The sequence below is a fragment of the Ovis aries genome, chromosome 2, assembly GCF_016772045.2.
Source record: "Ovis aries strain OAR_USU_Benz2616 breed Rambouillet chromosome 2, ARS-UI_Ramb_v3.0, whole genome shotgun sequence".
Classification (NCBI taxonomy): domain Eukaryota; kingdom Metazoa; phylum Chordata; class Mammalia; order Artiodactyla; family Bovidae; genus Ovis; species Ovis aries.
In genome coordinates this window covers 169,506,231-169,520,579 of record NC_056055.1, presented here as the reverse complement: position 1 = coordinate 169,520,579, position 14,349 = coordinate 169,506,231, and the positions used below count along the sequence as shown (strand labels likewise).

Genomic DNA, 14,349 nt, shown 5'->3' with positions numbered 1-14,349 from the left:
AATGACAAATTAGACAAACAGAGATTCTCATGAGATGTGAAAAGATAATAAAATAATATCTGGAAAGGATTGAGAAAAATGACACTAAACTTTGAATTTGTATTCAACAACATTATATTCCAAATTACATCTCAACAACAAAATATTGATTTAAAAATGTGCAAATGACTCAATAGCCATGTCTCTAAAGCAGATACAGAAATGACCAACAAGAACACAAAAAGATATTCAACATCACTAGTCATTAGGAAATGTGAATCTTCGGCACAAGTATATCCCACCTCACACTCATTAACTGAAAGTGAAAGTCGCTCAGTTATGTCAGACCCTCTGCGATACTGTGGACTATAGTCCACCAGACTCCTCTGTCCATGGAATTCTCCAGGCAAGAATATTGGTTTGGGTTGTCATTCCTTTCTCTAGGGGATCTTCCTAACCCAGGGGTCAAACCCAGGTATCCTGCATTGCAGGCGGACTCTTCACCATTTGCGCCACTAAGGAAGCACTTCACAAGTAGGATGACTAGTACTAATAATAGAAAAATAACCAACAATAAGAAAAAAAACACAAGAACAACAGCAAAAAAAAAAAGACGAAGAAGAAAATAAAAATATTGGCAAGAATATGGAGAAACTGGAACCCTTGTGAGCTGATGATAGAAATGTAAAATGGTGCAGCCTTTGTGGGAAATAGTATGGCGGTTCCTCAAAAAATTAGAATTACCATATGATCCAGCCATTCCACCTCTGGGTATATAACCAAAAGAATGTAAAATCTCAAAGAGATACTTGTACACCTATGTCCACAGCAGGATTACTCACAATAGCCAAAAAGTGAAACAAGTCAAATGTCCATTGACTGATGAATGTATAAATAAATTGGGATACACACATAAAATGGAACATTATTCAGGCTTAAAAAGAAAGGAAATTCTGACATGCTACCATATGGATGGACTTATAGATATCATGCTAAGAGAAAAGATCCATTCACAAGAAGGTAAGTACTAGATGATTCCTTTTATATGAGGTACCTATAGTAGTTTCAGAGACATAGAAATAGAATAGTGGCTTCTAGAAAATGAGAAGGGGAATGGGAAGTTGTTTCTTAATAGGGTGAGATTCATTTTGTAAGATGGAAAGAGTTATGGAGATTGGTTACACAATGTGAATGTACTTAACACTACTAAACTGTACAATTAAGGTTTGAGATGATAAATTTACATTATGTATATTTTACTGCAATTAAAAATTATCTTTATAAAAAGAATAAACAAAACTATTTTCAGATATTTTATCAATAACAAATTCTCACTAAATTAAGATCATTGAAAGATATAATTCAGAGAGAAAGTCTTAAATGAAAGAGTGATGGAGGTAAGCATGCAAACTGGTTAACATGTAGATAAATCTAAATGAAAATAGACTGGTTGTCAATTCTCTGCTTGTGAGACTCATCTTTTTTTTTTTTTTTTTTTTTTTTTGCTATGAAGCAGACTTACTGACACCAGCATCTTGGGAGTGGACACCAAGCCTTCTGCCCCAAATCAGGTGTGCATTCAAAGAGGAGGGGATTAATAACTCTCTGAGGGTAGATATGGCTTTAGCCAGTCAAAACTCATTTGCTGTGTGTGTTTTTTTTTGGCAAGTATTTCTCTGTCCTTGCAAGCAAAGCTTAAAAAAACAAATTGGTAATACTTGTGAAAAGCTTTCTCAAAGGAACTCTGTAAATATTAGACTCTGTTGCATTTATGAAAAGCTCTGATCATAAAAGTATATATGTATGTGTGTATATATATATGTTTATATATATGCGTGTGTGTATATATATATATAACACATGATGGTGCACATATGCATGGTTTCTAAACCCTTTTTTTTTAAGAACACAGGGGCAGAATTATAACTTCTTGACTAATCCTTATATGCTTTACATACTAACCTTTTCATTATTCCTGTCCTAGAGAAACAAATCACTTCTGATTAGGGGGAAAAGTCTGAAGCAAGTCTCTTTTTATTTTCATATGGATCAATGTCTCTAATATCTTTCCAATTATTTGGTCAAGTTTACCTCTCACATTCATCAGGTTCAATTACTTCTGTTTCCTCTCTTGCTGTCTGTCATCTTCTTATACCTAGGTTTTATTTCAGATTTTGATCATTTCTATAATCTTCTAAGTATATCCTGTCTGTAATTTCTTACTTTTCCAATCTAGTTATCAAGTTCATTCCTGCTTCATATTCAAAAGAGTTTGACTGACCAATATCCATCTGTAAAAGTCTTCAGCAGTTTTCCACTGCATTGAAAGGGGAAAAACAAAAACAGCTCCTCCAGTGTAAGACCTTCTGTTCTACTATCATATTAACCTTCTAGTTTACTCTTCTATAAGACCTGCTGCTGCTAAGTTGCTTCAGTCGTGTCCAACTCTGTGCGAAACCATAGATGGTAGCCCATCAGGCTCCCCAGTCCCTGGGATTCTCCAGGCAAGAATACTGGAGTGGGTTGCCATTTCCTCCTCCAATGCATGAAAGTGAAAAGTGAAAGTGAAGTCGCTCAGTCATGCTCAACTCCTAGCGACACCATGGACTGCAGCCCACCAGGCTCCTCCATCCATGGGATCTTCCAGGCAAGACCTACCTATCTACAATTCATTACTTGTTCCTCTTTATACATGTGTGTCCAGATCTTTGTGCTTACTAATAGGTACTATTTAAATAACAGATGTCTACATTCTTCCACCAAAAGGCTTCATGGATGAAAATTAAAAATTAAAATTATATTCAGTTCAGTTCAGTTGCTCAGTCATATCGGATTCTTTGTGACCCCATGAACCGCAGAATGCCAGGCCTCCTTGTCCATCATCAAACTCATGTCCATTGAGTCGATGGTGCCATCCAACCATCTCATCCTCTGTCGTTTCATTCTCCTCCTGCCCTCAATTTTTCCCAGAATCAGGGTCTTTTCTAATGAGTCAGCTCTTCACATCAGGTGGCCAAAGTATTGGAGTTTCAGCTTCAACATCAGTCCTTCCAATGAAAAGGACTGATCTCCTTTAGGATAGACTGGTAGGATCTCCTTGCAGTCAAGGGACTCTCAAGAGTCTTCTCCAACACCACAGTTCAAAACATCAATTCTTCAGTGCTCAGCTTTCTTTATAGTCCAACTCTCACATCCATACATGACCACTGGAAAAACCATAGCTTTGACTAGACAGACCTTGTTGACAAAGTAATGTCTCTGCTTTTAAATATGCTGTCTAGGTTGCTTATAACTTTCCTTCCAATGAGTAAGCATCTTTTAATTTCATGGCTACAATCACCATCTGCAAGATTTTGGAGCCCCCAAAAATAAAGTCTGACACTGTTTCCCCATCTATTTCCCATGAAGTGATGGGACCAGAAGCCATGATCCTAGTTTTCTGAATGTTGAGCTTTAAGCCAACTTTTCCACTCTCTTCTTTCACTTTCATCAATAGGCTCTTTAGTTTTTTCTGCCATAAGGGTGGTATCATCTGTATATATGAGGTTATTGATATTTCTCCTGGCAATCTTGATTCCAGCTTGTGCTTCCTCCAGCCCAGTGTTTCTCATGATGTACTCTGCATATAAGTTAAATAAGCAGGGTGACAATATACAGCCTTGACATGCTCCTTTTCCTATTGGAACCAGTCTGTTGTTCCATGTCCAGTTCTAACTGTTGCTTCCTGACCTGTACACAGGTTTCTCAAGAGGCAGGTCATGTGGTCTGGTATTCCCATCTCTTTCAGAATTTTCCAGTTTATTGTGATCCACACAGTCAAAGGCTTTGGCATAGTTAATAAAGTAGAAATAGACATTTTTTTCTGAAACTCTCTTGCTTTTTTGATGACCCTGTGGAGATTGGCAATTTGATCTCTGTTTCCTCTGCCTTATCTAAAACAATCTCGAACATCTGAAAATTCATGGTTCATGTATTGCTAAAGCCTGGCTTGGAGAATTTTAAGCATTCCTTTGCTGACATGTGAGATGAGTACAATTGGGCAGTAGTTTGAGCATTATTTGGCATTGCCTTTCTTTGGGATTGGAATGATAACTGACCTTTTCCAGTCCTGTGGCCACTGCTGAGTTTTCCAAATTTGCTGATATATTGAGTGCAACACTTTCACAGCATCATCTGTCAGAATTTGAAATAGCTCAGTTGGAATTCTGTCACCTCCAAGAACTTTGTTCATAGTGATGCTTCCTAAGGGCCACTTGTCTTCACACTCCATGATGTCTGGGTCTAGTTGAGTGATCACACCATTGTTATTATCTGGGTCGTGAAGATCTTTTTTGTATAGGTCTGTGTATTCTAGCCACCTCTTCTTAATATCTTTTGCTTCGGTTAGGTCTATACCATTTCTGTCCTTTATGGAGCCCATCTTTATATGAAATGTTCCCTTGGTATCTCTAAGTTTTTTGAAGAGATCTCTAGTCTTCCCTATTCTATTACTTTCCTCTTTTTGTTTGCACTGCTCACTGAGGAAGGCTTTCTTATCTCTCCATGCTATTCTTGGGACTCTGCATTCAATTGCGTATATCTTTCTTTTCTCCTTTGCTTTTCTCTTCTCTTCTTTTCACAGCTATTTGTAAGGCCTCCTCAGACAGATGTTCCCCATCTAAACTTTCTACTTTGATTCAAGGCCTGTTACCAAATCTAGATCTCACTGTTATTATTGACCTTTTTTTGTTTTTTCTCTGGACTAATTTTCATAATAGCTTTTATTGTCTAAGCGTTTTTCTTACTGGATAAGAAAATAGAGGAAATGAATGAATCCTTAGTACTCACTGACAAAATGGTTGGCAGAAGTGGAAAACAATTTTATATAGAATAATGGTACTCTGAAACAGGTCCAGTTAGATTCAAAGTATCATCAGGAATAAAATTTATATAGTAGCAATGTTATCTAGAGGTGTGCATTTAAAATGATTTATATTTTTTCAGTTAAAAAAAGCATATCATATAATTTCCTACTATCACTACAGATAGTGACTGAAGATATGAAATTAAAAGACGTGTGCTCATTAGAAGAAAAGCTAAGATAAAGCTAGACAATGTATTAAAAAGCAGACATATTACTTTGCTGAGAAAGGTCTATATAGTCAAAGTTATGTGTTTTTATTAGTCATGTATGTATGTGAAAGTTGGACCATAAAGAAGGCTGAGTGCCAAAGAGTTAATGCTTTTCAACTGTGGTGTTGGAGAAGACTCTTGAGAGTCTCTTGGACTGCAGGAGATCAAACGAGTCAGTCAAATGAGTCAATCCTAAAGGAAATTAACCCTGAATATTCTTTGGAAGGATTGATCCTGAAGCTGAAGCTCCAGTACTTCAGCCACCTGATGCAGAGAGCTAACTCATTGGAAGACCTTGATGCTGGGAAAGATTGAAGGCGAGAGAAGGGGATGACAGAGGATGAGATGGTTGGATAGTATCACCAACTCAGTAGACATGAGTTTGAGCAAGCTCCAAGAGATGATGAAGGACAAGGAAGCTTGCTGTTCTGCAGTCCATGGGGTCGCAAAGCACTGGACATGACTGAGCGACTGAACAACTACTTAGAAAGTGTTGTTTATAGAAATAAACTTCCAGTTTATATTTGTCTTTCCTATATCCATTTTAGCTTCTGCTAAACTCAACCTAACAGTTCAGTTTATTCAGACAGTATATGACTAGTCAGTTTATTCATATAGTAGATGACTAGTACTAAAAAAAAAATACTTTGCTCAAGCAGTTGTGCTTGCTCAAAGTTCAGTCTTAAATTTTTCAAAGAAGAACAATGTATACTTTGTCCTAGAATAATCAGATACAATGGGAGTCTTTTACAATCTAAAAAAAAAAATGGGATTCTATCCATGGTGACCTGGAATTTCATAAGATTGTCAACATATTTCCTAAGTGTTTCCTTATGTTTCAGAATAATCAATAAAAGCCTTGATGAGAGGGTAAAATGAATCCTATCCTTCTTCCAGGTACTGCTAGATGAACTCTGCAGAGTATACTGAGTGTATATTTAGTGAGCACTGGAAAAGGAGTGTGCACAAATCATTTGCTTGCAATAAAACTTCTCTCTACCTTGCTGAGGTCCTTTATGTGCTAAAAAAAAAAAAAGAAAAAAAAGACATTTAAGGGAATAAAAGAGGATAGCTTTAGAGTCAAAAGGCCTAAATCCAAACTTGGATAGATAAAGCTCTACTATTTCCTAGTATAGTTACCCTGAACAAAATGCTTCCTCATATTTAAAAATAGAAAGTAATGCTTACTTTTCAAGCATTGTTTGAGGAATAAACGATAGATAAAATAAAATCAGCATAGATACAAGTAGGAAAACTCAAGTATGTTACTGCTGGCTTATATCAGGAGCTTCAAGGTAATTTTTTTTTTTTTGTTACTCTGTTAATCATAAGCAATACTTCGTAGTTTTGGGGCAACACCGTATTATTCTACAATGTATAACTCTAGGCAGTACCAAAGTCTTTGACTGTGTGGATTACAACAAACTGTGGAAAATTTTTGAAGAGATGGGAATAACAGACCATCTGATCTGCCTCTTGAGAAATCTGTATACAGGTCAGGAAGCAACGGTTAGAACTGGACATGGAACAACAGACTGGTTCCAAATAGGAAAAGGAGTATGTCAAGGTTGTATATTGTCACCCTGCTTATGTAACTTAAATGCAGAGTACATCATGAGAAACGCTGGGCTTAAAGAAGCACAAGCTGGAATCAAGTTAGCTGGGAGAAATAGCAATAACCTCAGATATGCAGATGACACCACCCTTATGGCAGAAAGTAAAGAGGAACTAAAGAGCCTATTGATGAAAGTGAAAGAGAGTGAAAATGTTGGCTTAAAACTCAATATTCAGAAAACTAAAATCATGGCATCTGGTCCCATCACTTCATGGCAAATAGATGGGGAAACAGTACCTGATTTTAATTTGGGGGGCTCCAAAATCACTGCAGATGGTGACTGCAGCCATGAAATTAAAAGATGCTTACTCTTTGGAAGTAAAGTTATGATCAACCTAGACAGCATATTAAAAAGCAGAGACATTACATAGTCAAAGCTAAGGTTTTTCCAGTAATCATGTATGGATGTGAGAGTTGGGCTATAAGGAAAGCTGAGGGCCATGAATTGATGCTTTTGAACTGTGGTGTTGGAGAAGACTCTTGAGAGTCCCTTGGACGGCAAGGAGATCCAACCAGTCCACCCTCAAGGACATCAGTCTTGAATATTCATTGGAAGAACTGATGCTGAAGCAGAAACTCCAATTCTTTGGCCACCTGATGGGAAGAACTGACTCATTTGAAAAGACCCTGATGCTTGGAAAGATTGAAGGTGCGAGGAGAAGGGGACGACAGAGGATGAGATGGATGGATGACATCACTCATTCAATGGACATGAGTTTGAGTAAGCTCCGGGATTTGGTGATGGACAGGGAGGCCTGGCGTGCTGCAGTCCATGGGGCTGCAGAGTCAAACACTACTGAGCAACTGAACTGAACTGAACTGAGGCAGTACAGGAGTACTCAAAATGTACAACTGAGCTTCTGGGGCTATATTAAAAGGATAACACCTAGTCTATTGAAATGAAGTCCCAAGTCCTACTATAAGCAGTAAGGCTGACAGGAGCTCTAAACCTACATCCTAAGTAAGAATTTATTATTTCCTTTCTTTGTTTTAGACACTAAGCCTTAGTTTCTGTGAATATCAGTTTTCTTATCTGCAGAATAGAAATAATTCTTAACAATAGGTTCTCAAAGATTAATTGAGGTCATGGTATTCGTCACATTAATGACACCTATTATTATATAACATATCAGAAAAATAAACCTCAAGAACATAAATAACTGAAAACATTTAGGCCAAGCAGTGACTCAAGTATAAGAATTAACTGCCACCAGAAAGTAGGGTTGCAGGTAACTAGAAACCCTTTTGCCAAGAATTGTTAATTATTTATTTTTTAAGAATAAAATTACATCTTGATTATTGTTAAATATATATATTAATTTATATTATAAATAAATAATGAATGCAATGAATGTGTCTATAGTCATATATTAGTGTTTATCTGTTAATGAAATTATCTGCTATCTGTTATCTGCTACAACTGACTGTAAATAAGAGATAACATGGGTAATACATACATTAAGAATATCTCAGTGTTTCAGGATATGGAGAATGACAAAGCAGACAAACTATTTTTAATCCCCTTCATAAAATCTTGATCCAAACAGCCTCAGTGTTTTCATCAGAAAACAGTCTAATCGGAAGAAAAATGGGAACTGCTTGGGGCAATGGATAGATGGGGTCCTGATTTTTGAAGGTGGTTTGATATTAGACTTAGGCTGAGAAAAGTAAGAAGAATGTCACAAGAAAAATTCCAGTAGATGAAGGATAATGAAGTGAGAAAACAGAGGCCAACAGTATTAGAGGTAAGAGAATGACTGAAATTTAATTTGCATAGAATAAAAAAGATAAAAGGATAAAATAAAGTACAATTACTGGCAGGATTTGAGATAGTTTGATGAGTTCAGAAGTTGAACTACCAAAAGTTTATCTAAAGATTCTCTTCTTATGGAAGGACATATCAATCCTTAACAAAGTTTCAGTCTTGAAGAAAGGGAAAGGCAACATTGTTCAACTTGTCCAGTAGCCAGAGATTAAGTAGTTGTCCTTGACAATGCCTGTTCTTCAATCTTCATATTCAATTGTTTCAAGTATTTACTATTTGTAATCTCAAAAATCTTCCCACATTCCACTGTTTCTATTGTTTCCACCCTTTCCAGGCTTCCATCGCCTTTTCCTAAAACCACTATAGCAAACTTATTTCCCAGAATTCACCGCTTATCTAGCTTCACCCTAGATCTCTTCAACTCTCTACTAAGAATAATATCTAGAGTGATTTTTCCAAGTAAAACTTATCATGTGGTCATACTCTCCTTAAAACATGTCCTCAGTTCTCATTATTTTCAGAATTAACAGAACTAAACAATTTATCCCACATAGGCTGGTATGATTTGGTTCCTATTATTATCATTATTTTAGATGTATAACTCCCTCTTCTGTACTTAATACTATTCAGTCTAGACTGGCCCTCCTTCAATTTACCATATAGAGCATATTCAAGTATTTTTCAAAATGATTGATTAATAATTATTGTTCCTAATGTATATATGTATTATTAGTAAGAAAATATTATTGCTCAATTTGTGGTTAATAATTGTGGTCTGCTAAATGGAGATAACTGTGATTTTCTCAAAGATAAACTCACCAAATTGCTACTAGCTATCAATTTATACTTAGAGACAGAAAACTGTTCCCCCCCCCTTTTTTTTTTTTTTGACTTAAAAACATCTTTACTTTTTACAATTCATAGAGCCTTTGAAAAGTACTTAACACTCCTGATAAAATATGTGGACAATTTTCTATTAGATTTTTATGAACTTCTTGTGAGAAGACCACAGAGCTATCAATCTTAGGAGCACCTTACGTGCTTTAACTGTTCTCTCCAGGTTTTTCATGGTAAAACCTTTGACTGTGTGGATCACAATAAACTGTGGAACATTCTGACAGAGATGGGAATACCAGACCACCTGACCTGCCTCTTTAACAAACCTATATGCAGGTCAGGAAGCAACAGTTAGAACTGGACATGGAACAACAGACTGGGTTCCAAATAGGAAAAGGAGTAAGTCAAGGATGTATATTGTCACCCTGCTTATTTAACTTACATGCAGAGTACATCATGAAAAACGCTGGACTGGAAGAAACACAAGCTGGAATCAAGATTGCCAGGAGATATATCAGTAACCTCAGATATGCAGATGACACCTCCCTTATGGCAGAAAGTGAAGAGTAACTAAAAAGCCTCTTGATGAAAGTGAAAGAGGAGAGTGAGAAAGTTGGCTTAAAGCTTAACATTCAGAAAATGAAGATCATGGCATCAGGTCCCATCACTTCATGGGAAATAGATAGGGAAACAGTGGAAACAGTGTCATACTTCATTTTTGGGGGCTCCAAAATCACTGCACATGGTGACTGCAGCCATGAAGTTAAAGGACGCTTACTCCTTGGAAGAAAAGTTATGACCAACCTAGATATTATATTCAAAAGTAGACACATTACCTTGCCGACTAAGGTCCGTCTAGTCAAGGTTATGGTTTTTCCAGTGGTCATGTACGGATGTGAGAATTGGACTGTGAAGAAAGCTGAATGCCAAAGAATTGATGCGTTTGAACTGTGGTGTTGGAGAAGACTCTTGAGAGTCCCCTGGACTGCAAGGAGATCCAACCAGTCCATTCTGAAGGAGATCAGCCCTGGGATTTCTCTGGAAGGAATGATGCTAAAGCTGAAACTCCAGTACTTTGGCCACCTCATGCGAAGAGTTGACTCATTGGAAAAGACTCTGATGCTGGGAGGGATCGTGGGCAGGAGGAGAAGGGGACAACAGAGGATGAGATGGCTGGATGGCATCACGGACTCGATGGACATAAGTCTGAGTGAACTCCGGGAATTGGTGACGGATAGGGAGGCCTGGCATGGAATGATTCATGGGGTTGCAAAGAGTCGGACACAACTGAGCGACTGAAATGAAATGAACTGAACCAGATAGTCTTTTAATATCTAGTCTACTGATAATTATTTTTTTTCCTTTGCTACTATGAAAAGTCCTGAAAAAAAAAATACTTGCATTAGCTTTTTTCTTTTCTTTTATAGAATCTTTGAAATAAATATTTGAACAAGCTTATAACCAATACATTCAAGTTTCATTAACAGTATTAACTTGAGATGGATAAAGAGCTAGCATAAATATGAGAGTACTTGAGTGCTCAAATACTCTCAGATCTACTAGTGGTACTCTAGCCAGTCTTCGAGTAGTATGTATGAAAACTGTTAAGAAACAGTGCAAATTAAAAACCTGTACTTTTATTGCTTTTGTTAAGAAGTTAATCATTGCTCAAATAACATCTGATTTTTAATTTTCAGTATTTTTCAAGGCAGAGGAATTTGATATATCTGTTTGATCACTGATTATGCCTTTCTCCATTCATGTATATATCCTCAGTTGTGACTAACTCTTTGCAACCCTATGGATTATAGCTGCCGGGCTCCTCTGTCCATGGGACTTTCCAGGCAAAAATACTGGAGAAGGTTGTCATTTCCTTCTCTAGGGGACCCTCCCAACCTAGGGATTAAACCCCCATCTCATGAGTCTTCTGCAATGGCATTTCGCGGTGGCTCTTTACCACTGAGCCACCTGGGAATGCCTTCCTCTGCCTTCCTTCAAATCACGCTTCAAGGAGGATAATTAGTTAGTTCAGTCTCTCAGTCATTCAGTCATGTCCGACTCTGCAACCCCATGGGCTTCAGCACGCCAGGCCTCCCTGTCCATCACCAACTCCGGGAGTTTACTCAAAATCATGCCCGTTGAGTCAGTGATGACATCCAACCTCTGCCATCCCCTTCTCCTCCCACCTTAAATCTTTCCCAGCATCAGGGTCTTTTCAAATAAGTCAGTTCTTCTCATCAGGTGGCCAAAGTATTGGAGCTTCAGTCTCAGCATCAGTCCTTCCAAATAATATTCAGAACTGATTTCCCTTAGGATGGACTGGTTGGATCTCCTTGCAGTCCAAGGGACTCTCAAGAGTCTTCTCCAACACCACAGTTCAAAAGCATCAATTCTTCAGTGCTCAGCTTTCTTTATAGTCCACCTCTCACATCCATACATGACTACTGGGAAACCAGTAGTCTTTGACTAGATGGAACTCTGTTGGTAAAGTAATGTCTTTGCAAGGAGCATGAGACTGAAGAAAAAGTGTTTCTTGTTTGATTCTGCAAGTCATGGCAAACAGCAGGTTCTCAACTAAGATTCATTCAATAAAACAGTAACTGACCCAGAAATCACATTATACCAAAATTAGAACAAAAATGAGGATAATTCATGCTAAATATTCAGAGTTCAACCACTGCATTTATATGTATGTCTCATTTCAGCTGTATTTTCTACTTTTGGAAAATTTCCTTTTTTCTTTTTAAGATTTTTAAATTTTTTTAAAAAATTAATTAAAGGTTGTTAATTCAACATTAGTGGAAACTTATGATTCAACCTGCTGGATCAGGAGGAGGATATGAACAAATTTTTTCTCTTACTTGTTTAGTCTAGTTCTGTAAAAACTAGATGCAAAAGAAAGTTGATATTAAGCTTGAATCTGAGCGAACAGTCTTTACCAATATCCTATATTCACTTGGCAAATACAACTACACCCCCAACAGCTAAAAGGAATCTTCTTTTTACTTAGAAATCTGTTAATTTCAACATCCATTCTGAATTTGTTTCTTCTTGATAAATTTCTAGTTGTCAGATGACTATATTCAACATAATTATAGCATTCAACAGTTGTTAGAATACAGCATGTTATTAAATTATTGAATAATCAATTCCAACTTTTAATTAACAACATAGTATTGGATAATAGAAAAAGAATACAAAAGAGACACAATTATTGCAGACGAAATACCAAACAATTTTAAAGTTGCATAGTAGAAATCTTTTACCTCTTGAAATAACAGTTTCTAATCCAGTTCCATTAATAAAAGCCCGTTTAATGGTTTGTGTCTTAATGTCTGTCCAGTATAGACGTTCTTCAGAAGCATCAAAGTCTATCACAGTAACATCATCAATATCAGGGACTGTAAAGGCCGTGATAAAGTTAAAATATGGATTATCAATATCCACTCCTCTGATTTCAGAACGTCTTGCATATAGAAGAAATTTCTTCATTTCTAGAAATGAAACAGAAATGTGTTTTTCTTTATAGCTTGGCCAGTTTTAAGCAGCCTAGAAATTTTAAACATTTGTCGATGATTTAATAGGTTTTTAGCTTATGAAAAACATGACCAAGATTTGATTAAAAATATGAAAAATAAGTTAAAATCCTTGTCATTTTTCTTAATGCCAAGAAATTATCAGTAATTGATCTAATCTTAGAATTTCAAGCAAACTTGTTAAAAGACATGAACTTTACAAATCTCACACAGCCACATTTGTCTTTGTTTATAATCATAACAACATTACAGTGCAGTAAATGCTTTTTGAAGGAATCTAAGAACACTTTTCTCTATATGATCTTTGAATAAAATGAGGTTGAACATTGCTTTTAAAAGTCATGTTCATGTTTTCCCTATCAAAATTAGACTAATGTTAAAGCATAACATACTGAAAATTTTTGTGAATCTGTAGTAACTAACATTGTGAGGCATTCTATTATTTTTACTTAAATAGGCATCTTTCTTGCACTGAGTTTGTGAAATATTAGTAGATTTCATAGAAAGAGGAGTCATAGAGATTTTGTTCTCTTGTTTTCCTCCTTTGGAGTTATAGTTGATATTTGAGATATGTTATTATTGTGAAAAATTAGTTAAAGCCAAGAGTACCTAAATCCCTGAGCTAAAATTTGATGAATACACTTTTATTGGCCCTTCAAAGTAATTGTTTTGCAAATCAACAAAAATTACTAATAAAACAAAACAAAGCACTGTCTGATTTTCATTCACAAATTTTAGTATCAATTTTGGGTTTAAATATATTGTTTAATGTTTTTTTACAAATCTTTCCAAATTATATATTTTACTTCATATTTTCTCCCTTCAATTTGTAATCCCCTATAAAATGATGCTGAAGTAACTTTAGGAGAGCAGAAGGAGATTAAAGCTGTTAAGTACATCTTTGTTATGCAGGTTACTTACATCATCATTTTTTGATAATGTACTTTCAGTTGCAAATCTCCCTGTTCTGTAGAGATAAACTGTGCTAACACACCAAAAAAGAAAGTAGCAAGAAAAAAAGTGAATAAGATAATACGCAGCAAAGTGTAGCCTATCACATATTTAAAGAATTTGTCAGTGTCTCCCAAAGTAGATGAATCATCATCTGAGTGAAAATAGCACCACCTCAAATGGTGGTTTTTAAGGACATTAAAAACCTCTCCTGCTTTACTGTGAGGAAAATCCAAATGCTCATACAATCAGAGAGGATTCACTTTGGAGTTTCTGTAAGATCTGGGAGAAATTTACCATAGCAGGTCTTCTTGTTGGAGGAAAGCTTCATCAAGTGGGGACATGCACAGGCAGCACTCCTGTTATGATTGATCAGACACATGTGCGAGCAGGGGCCTCTGCCATCATTAGCTGCACAGGGATTGGGAGCTGTAATTACACAGTGAAATATTAACAGTGAAGAAGGAAAAATATATTAGGGGACCTCGGAGGGTGACAAGGGTTATTCACGTAAAGATTCAAAGTGAAGTTCCCTAGATAGCACACATTACTCG

The 14,349-nt window shown here is 36.4% G+C and overlaps 1 protein-coding gene across 1 annotated transcript in view; it reads right to left on the bottom strand.

Annotated features, from left to right (window-relative positions):
- Positions 1–14,349, bottom strand: part of LRP1B (LDL receptor related protein 1B) — a 2,196,232-nt gene that overhangs the window by 748,091 nt on the left and 1,433,792 nt on the right. The window contains exons 28-29 of the mRNA XM_060411151.1: positions 14,093–14,224; positions 12,575–12,802 (exon numbers count right to left, since the gene is read on the bottom strand). Of these exons, the coding sequence (XP_060267134.1) occupies positions 12,575–12,802; positions 14,093–14,224 (360 nt within the window). The remainder of the gene's footprint in view (positions 1–12,574; positions 12,803–14,092; positions 14,225–14,349) is intronic.